General features: G+C 44.0%; 1 protein-coding gene across 1 annotated transcript in view; it reads left to right on the top strand.

Annotated features, from left to right (window-relative positions):
* The first annotated feature begins 1,204 nt into the window (after positions 1–1,204).
* Positions 1,205–8,602, top strand: part of LOC145398042 (glutamate receptor ionotropic, delta-1-like) — a 205,712-nt gene continuing 198,314 nt past the window's right edge. The window contains exons 1-2 of the mRNA XM_080271004.1: positions 1,205–1,217; positions 1,665–2,704. Of these exons, the coding sequence (XP_080127130.1) occupies positions 1,205–1,217; positions 1,665–2,704 (1,053 nt within the window). The remainder of the gene's footprint in view (positions 1,218–1,664; positions 2,705–8,602) is intronic.

Raw genomic sequence — 8,602 nt, 5'->3', positions numbered from 1 at the left:
ACCAAAACCAAACATCTAGATTCAGAATACTATCCAACAATTTCAACAAGGTCCAATCCTTTCATCCCCTCCCTGCCATTCAGTAATAATATTGGCGTATTTCTAAGAACAACACACACTCCAGACTCAACATGCAGTGAACCAGCACCAGCAGTACAGGACTTATCCTCTATAGAATTGTGGTTTGGACAAAACAGAATAACTGCCATATCAAGTTTCACAACCATCACCATCTTCAATCCATGCAGACATGAATTTCAAAAACACTTATGTTCCCTCATTACTCAATCAATCATGGACAGAAAAGCAAACTAAATATCAAGGATCGACCTTGGATACACACATGACAAAAGAATGTCAGTACAAAGGCTCCTCAAATGTCTTGAAAACACTTGCAGTTACCATCATCGGACATCAAAAGAATATCTGAAAACAACGTACTATAGACACAATTCATATGCACGACAAAGACATGCGGAAGCCTAAGCTGGGCCACCTTATTCATCGCAAATATGGAAAACTTCTAAAAAAAAAAGTAAAAGCTCTCAGGAAGATGAAATATTGACAGCTAGATAGATGGATAATAAAATGACAGAATATACGAAGATATTCGAGAAATAACGAACTTCTAATTGACGATCGTATGATTACATGAGACAGACAGCTTTTTATCGATTAAGCTCAAGACTAATCCCACCCCTGTACCATACTATGACATCTGCAATAAATTATTTTACATGGAATAACTGTTATTCTCCACCAAACACTACCCTTTACAAACCCACACATAGCCACAACATCCCTTCAAAGCTTCAGCCAAACAAAATCTTCCATTGACCACAAGCACAGATCTACTCCGAAGCTGTCATACCCTGGTAGACACAAGTGCAGCTAGCCATACTGCGATACAGCCATCACTCTTCCCTGCTCCAGTTCGAACACAAAAGACAATTTCAAAACAATCCACACTATCCACACTGTAATAGAGTCCCCACACCACAATACACTTACCGCATGCACCTCAGTATTACAGCCCAGACAAACGTTAAACATAACCTCAGCAAAAGGCCTCTGGAAGTGCCTGGTTGGAGACATCGGAGGTTTGCAGTTCACTGAGTTCAAGTCAAGTGGAGCTTGGGGTTGCAACAGAAGTAAATAACTGGGCATATACTCACTCGGACCTAACCTAAGCAGACCTGACATAATGTTGATTTCAAGTAAATAATTTATTTTATATTTTTCTTGTTCATTTACGCAAGTAAATAACGGCATCTGAGCATAGCGCCCTATCTAACACCAGAAATATCTATGCTTTTCCCATTGTTTAGCTAACTACTTCTCATTTCTGTTATTCTGTACTTTGAGGTTTTACATTCTGTCAAAACTGTCCCTTCACTTACAATACTCGACACCTTAGCAACACCATGCACAGCCATAACATTTGTAGCCAGGCATTCACTGTATCTACTCCATAAGTCGTGTTCATTCAATTTTAACAAGTGAAAATCCCGAACACCTATAGTTTCATCACATACATGTGTCACATACATCTTATTCAAATTCCTCATTATATAACGAAGCACTGTTTCATCAGTCATATAAGTGAAACAGTTCCCCACCACATGATTGGACCAACAACGCTATCATACATTTCCTTCCTCCAGAGGGCGGATTCCTGGTTCAGGACACTCTTACCACTCTGGCATCGGGATTGCTACGAGGCCGAGACCTCCTACTGGTCACAGACGACCACAGTCAGTTCCTGTTGGATGTGGGTTGGGTGGTGCTAGTGGCCGGAGCCTCCTACACGTCCGTCCTCCTCGTCTCTCAACACTCACTCCTCCACACCTCTCATCCCACCCACCATACCCAAGGCTCCCTCCTCACCGCCATTCTTCTCTTCCACCACGACCCCACTGACTTCCTTCTCCTCCTGGCAGACAACAAACACTGGAACCCCTGCTACCTCGTCCTCTTCTGCCTGGACCCTCACCTCAACACCACCACTGTCCTCAGCCAGCCAGTCGTCCAGCGCTCCAAGTTCATCCTGCTCCTCCAGCCAGCAGTCCAGGGTGGCCACACCCGCCTCCTCGCCTACACCTCCAGACCAGTACACCGTGACAAACTGGGTTGGTCAGTCGCCAAGACACCCCTGGGAGTCTGGAGTCCTGATAGATTTCACAGCCTGCAGGCACTCTTTCCTCCTCGCTTCCACGATTTTGGAGGTCAAGTTCTGAAGGTGTCAGTGGTGTGTGCTAATGATCAACCATTCCTTTATGCTGCTAACAATGGTAGTTGTACAGGAGGAAACTCAGATGCTGCACAGATTATAGCTAAGAAACTTAACTTTCAAGTGGCATACATCGATTTTGAAGAAAGAATGTGGGGTTCCAAAAAGAATGGGACATGGGACGGAATGTTTGGTGAGCTGATATATGAAGGGAAAGATCTAGTGATCAATTCACAGGACATAACTGCTGACACAATCAGCGACTTTGATTGGACCTACCCATATTGGGAAAATAGTTACGGAATCATTCTGGAGGTACCTCAGCCATTATCCCAATGGAGGAACACCCTTTATCCCTTTTCCCCATTAACTTGGGGTATGGTGTTTCTCACCACGGTGGTGATTTCTTCTGCACTGGCGTTCCTCGTTCACAGAGTCCATCACGTCAGCGACCCCATTGGTATCGCTTTCCAGGTGACAAACCGCACAGACACAACCCCCACATTACTCTCCCATGTCATAAATAAATAACCATTACTTTTCTGTCTCTCTGTGATTTGCCAAGTAACTTGTACTTGGTAGTATTGATTGTAACAGTTGGTTTGTGAGAGGACTTATTTTGTCATTGTTTATTTTCAATGGTATCCCAGCACTCATCCTTCATCAGTCGAACTCCTTCATCATGCTTCTGTAGCAACTGATACTCGTACATCCTTCTTTTCAGTTAGAATAAGACACTCATTCTCCATTGGACGTGTTTTCTCTATTAATTCGTCTGCACTATCTCGCCTTCTGCATGATTCCATTCGCTATATCGCCAACACTAAACTTACATGAGAAATAAAGGCTTCACCGTTGCTTTTTCCTATATATAAATTCTGTAACACATTAATATTATATTCTTCACTTTGGGATGACTGCTATCGGAGGAGTCGTTTCTTTAGCGTTGAGGCAGAACACTTCGAAGACTGCGTGGAATAATTAATATATCTTCCTAGTTATGGATGGTGGCATTAATTTTTGTGTACAAGTCTTACATCCCCAAAATTGTTATTTTTCTTCGATAACATTCCATCGAAAACCATCGCTCGCCGTAACACCACAACCACCACTTTACATATCAGTTCTAAGTGTGCATGCACGGGGATGATTAAGTTGACGTTTTAGGGATATTGTAATTCGGGATGTATGCAAGATATTCACGGAAGAGATGGGCGCAGTGTGCGAGGTGGTTTGTGGTGTGAGGAGGAGATGTAGGGGTGTGCAAGAGACAGCGTGGTGGAATGATGAGATGAAAGAGCTGTGGAACAAAAGAAGAAGGCATGTAGTGACTGGCTAGCGAGTAGAGGTAGGGGAGAAGAGAGAGAGAAGAGAGAGGTATATGTGAGCAGAAGGGAGGTGAAGAGATTGGTGAAAGAGAGTAAGAAGAGAGTGGATGAAAAGTTTGGGAGGAGAGAGTGAGAGCAGTGCGAATATAAGTGGTTGAAGAATGGCTGGGAGAAGAAGAGATGAGAGGAGGGAGGAAGAAATCTGTAGGGCGGAAATAGTGGAGGCAATGAAGAAGATTAAGATGGTAAAGGCCCCAGGAATTGATGGAGTGTGTTGTGAAATGCTGACGTATGGGGGTGAGATCGTTGTGGAGTGGATATGGAAGTTGTGTAGATTGGCTTAAGAAGAGGGAAGGGTTCTAGAGGACTGGAAATCAGGTATAACTGTTCCTTTATAAAAAGGAAAATGGAAGAGAGAAGTATGTGGTAACCTTAGGGGTATTTGTCTTCATAGTGTGACTGGATAAATATATGGTAGAATACTCATTGATAGGATTAAGCATATGACAGAGGAGCTAGTTGGAGAAGAACAAGGAGGATTTAGGAAGGGAAAAGGGTGTGTAGATCATGTATTTGTTCAAAGATGTTTAGTGTAGAAGTATCTAGAGAAGGAAAAGAAAGTGTATGCTGCCTTCATGGACTTGGAGAAAGCATATAACAGAGTAGATAGGCAAGGTATGTGGAAGGTATTAAGAATACATGGAGTGGTTGGGAAACTGTTGAGGGCTGTGAAGAGTACGTACAAAGGAGCTAGGGCTACGGTGCAAGTGGATGATGAGCTGAGTGAGTTCTTTGTTCTAAATATGGGACTGAAAAAGGGATGTGTGATGTCTCTATGGCTGTTTAATATATACATGGATGGGGTTGTAAAGGAGGTGCAAGGTAGGGCAGTGGATGTGGGGGTGGCTCTAATGATTAAGGGTGAGATGTGGAAGATTCCAGTGTTACTGTTTGCTGATGATACAGTATTGTTGAGTGAAGATCAAAGGGAGTTGCAAAGTTTGGTGAATGAATTTGGGACAGTGTGTAGGAGGAGGAATCTGAAAGTTAGTGTAAACAAGAGTTAAGTTATGGTGTTTGAGAGCAATGAACTCACAGAATGTACAGTGAGGTTGGATGGTGAGGATATGGAGACTGAGTGCATTCAAGTACTTGGTTAGTGTGATGAATAAGGATGGAAGTTTTTGGGATGAAGTACTTGAAAGGGTACAGCAGGGAAGGAAAGTTGTTGGTTTACTGAAAGCGTGATGAGAAATAGGAAGGTGTGTATGGAAGTTAAGGAGTCACTGCATGATGGTATGGTGATCCCTACCCTGATGTACGGAAGCGAGGAGTGGACCTTGCTAGAGGGGAACAAGTCAAGAGTGAGAGCAGTGGAAATGAGTTACTTGAAAGGAGCATGTGGAGTAACGTGGAGGGACAGGTTGACGAATGAAGAAGTGAAGGAACGTTGTGGGGTGGATGTGGATGTTCTTTTTCATTTTCGTTTTTGAAGGCTCCAGCATGTTTGCATGCATCAACTTTGGTCACCTAATGGCAGCTGTCCATGCTGCACGATCCATTGCAGCCTCCCTGTTCAGTCCCTTAACCCTGAGGTCACACTTAATGACCTCGTCCCATGTCATTCTCGGTCTACCCCTCATAACCCCATCCCCAATATTAACACCTCTCACCTTCTGCACCCAATTATCATCCTTCATTCTCTCCACATGCCCAAACCATCTCAATCTACCTCTCCTCATCACAAGACCAATACACTCCAGTCCCATCCTACCTCTCAACTCTTCCATTGCAAACCCAGCCCCTCCCCCCCCGCCCTTGCAAGCAGGGACGCACTGCACATCCACTTAATCATTGTCATTTCTGTACGTCTTAGCCTGCGAATATTCTCCTCCTTTGCAGCCCAGGTCTCACTACCATACAGCATTGCACTCCTAACATATGCTGCATACAAAGACCCCTTAGCGTGTAGTGAGAGTCCTCTCAATGTCAGGAGAGGCAACAGCTCCCTGAACTTCTTCCAACCACTTCTTACCCTAGCCACAGAGCTAGCTCCAGCCTCACCTCCGGCACACAACATGTCTCCCAAATAGCAAAACTCTTCCACACACTCAAGAGACACAGCAAGTTCAATCCTTTCCCACCCGACAATCTCCACCTGCCCTCCCCAACACGCCATACACATAAAATCGGCATTATCTCGCAGTCTACCTCTGATACCAATAAATCTCTTGTGCACCCATTTATCACAAACACTGCACAAGATGGAATTACTTCCCACGCCCTTCTGGCAAACTGCACATGGCCACTCTCCCTTGTCTTTGACATTACTGCCACCAACCCTACATTTCATCACTTTTGTTTTATCTGCATTTACCCTTAAGCTCTTGTGCCCCATACCATCTCTCCTCTTCCTAAATGTTTCATCCGCCTCCTTCTCATTCTCTGCAATCAACACCAAATCATCAGCATACAACATCTCCCACGGGAGTCCGTTTCTGAGGTCACGTGAGAGGGCTTCAAGTACCCTGATAAACAACATGGGACTCAAAACTGACCCCTGATGCACACCAACGTTCACGGAAAACTCATCACTCAAATGTCCATTCACTCTTACCTGGGTGTGAGCACCCACATTCATAGCCATAACCACTCTAACCAGCCACTCCTCCAAGCCAAGCTTTCATATTGCCCACTTCATCACCTCTCTAGGGACTCTGTCAAAGGCCTTTTCCAAATCAACAAAAACAAAATACGGGTCCCTTTTCTTCCCAATATATTTTTCCTGAAGCTGTTGAACAATGAATATGGCATCAGTGGTCCCCCTGCCTGGCATAAACCCAAACTGCATCTCATCAATACTCACTCTTTCTCTAATCATACCTTCTAGAACTTTCTCCATTACCTTCATTATCTGATCTAAAAGCTTTATACCTCTATAAGTTCCTCTTTCCAGGGCATCACCCTTCCCTTTATACACATTTACAATTACACTCTTCAACCAATCATGTGGGACAACACATTCATATATAATCATATTTATCAGGTCAGTGACTAACCTCACCTCTATATCTCCTGAGGCCTTCAACATTTCGGCAGTCAACCCGGACACACCTGCTGCCTTTCCCACCTGCATCCTGCCTATTGCCTCACTCACAGTAGCAGCGTCAATCAAAGGCCAAGGGTCAAACACTGGATCTGCTGACTCCAAACCTTCCCTGTCCCAGTCAAACTCCTCATTCAAAAACAGGCTATAATGCTCTCGCCAAGCATCTTTAATATCCCCACTGTTCACCAATACCCTTCCTTCATAATTCTTCACACACTGCTCACCTATAATATCCGGATTATCCCTCTTCATCTGATTTGCCACCATAAATATCATATTTTTCCTTTCCCCATGGTTTAGGTTATCAAGTAAAAGTCTCTCTGACTCAGACTTCGCCCTGTATACCTCTCTTCTAGCCCTACGCTTGGCAGCCAAATATTCCTCCTTGTTACCACCCTTCTTCCATTCCCGGAAAAGCCTTCTTTTCTCCTTAACTGCAGCTTCTACACACTCATCCCATCACCAAGTTACTTTTTGTCTTGGTGGGCCCCTTGTCGAACTGCATATTACGTCAATAACCCTCAAGAGATTGTTCTTGAGGGCTCTGTACTGTTCATTAATGCCTCTATCTATGGCTCCCTATTCAGCCACCATTCTCCTCGTCTCACTATAGAAGGCATCCCTTACTACTTGGTTTTCCAGTTTCCTTATTTTCTTCTTAGGTACATTAGTCTTCTTTTTCATGACTCATTCTTTAAGCACCATATCACAAATCAATAGTTTGTGCTGCTGCACACACTCCTCACTTCCTATAACTTTAACATCCCTCATTAACCTCCTATCAGCTCTCCTAACCAGAAAATCATCTATCTGACTGCTCTTTCCCCCAGACTCGTACGTAATTAACCTACTCTCTCTTTTCCTAAAATATGTATTCCACACAATCATATCCGTTGCCTCCCCAAACTCGAGTATCCTTTCCTCTTCTGCATTCCTTATACCATACTCACATCCCCCATGTACTCCTTCATAGCATTGAGCTTTTTTTTTTTTTTTTTTTTTTTTTTTTTATGTGTCCGACTCTGGGCATAGGCTTCACAGCCTGCTATCAAGGCCCAGCAGTCCTCCTACATACCATACACCTCTACATGTCACCACTTCGGCGCTAACACCCACCGTCCATATTGAATACATGCTAGGGCTGTCTCATACAGGACTGGTGTATTGGTATTAGCGGGGGTATTTTTACGACATGTCGGCGGGTCTTCTGGTAGATCAGTAAAGCCTGATTTAATGAAATTCAAATCCTTAAACTGTTCCCTGCCCCAGCCGGGATTCGAACCTGGGTCCGTTGGGACTGCAGGCCACCTCTCTACCGATTGAGCCACCGCCTACCCCAATAACCCTCAAGGGGCCCACCAAGACAAAAAGTAACTTGGTGATGGGATGAGTGTGTAGAAGCTGCAGTTAAGGAGAAAAGAAGGCTTTTCCGGGAATGGAAGAAGGGTGGTAACAAGGAGCTGCTTCACCTACATGACCATTTAAGTCCCCTCTCAAACCCACTATCTCATCCCGCATACCATCTACTACACGTATTAAATCATCCCAAAATCTATCTTTCTCTACTTCATCCAATCTTGCCTGTGGAATATATGCCGATATAATTGCAGTTATCTTTCCACCAAACAGAATTTTCACTACCAATATCCTATCACTTCCTCTCATAACATTCATAACAAACTCTTTCGCCTTTGTCTGTCAACTTGTACCTTTCCTTCTTGCTGGAAGTTTGCTCTCATTCAGCCAGTCCCAAAGAAGGGTGACCACTCCCAACCCTCCAACTATCGTCCTATTGCTTTAACGTCCTGTATTTCATAAGTTTTCGAGTCAATTCTCAATAGAAAAATTTTAAGGCATCTTTCCTATCACAACCTTCTTTCCGATCGTCAGCACGGGTTCCGTCAGGGACGCTCCACTGGCGATCTTCTCACCTAC

Source organism: Coenobita brevimanus, chromosome 44 (genome assembly GCF_032717465.1).
Source record: "Coenobita brevimanus isolate Jiangsu-jjx chromosome 44, ASM3271746v2, whole genome shotgun sequence".
Lineage (NCBI taxonomy): Eukaryota > Metazoa > Arthropoda > Malacostraca > Decapoda > Coenobitidae > Coenobita > Coenobita brevimanus.
This window is presented reverse-complemented; position numbering and strand designations above follow the sequence as displayed.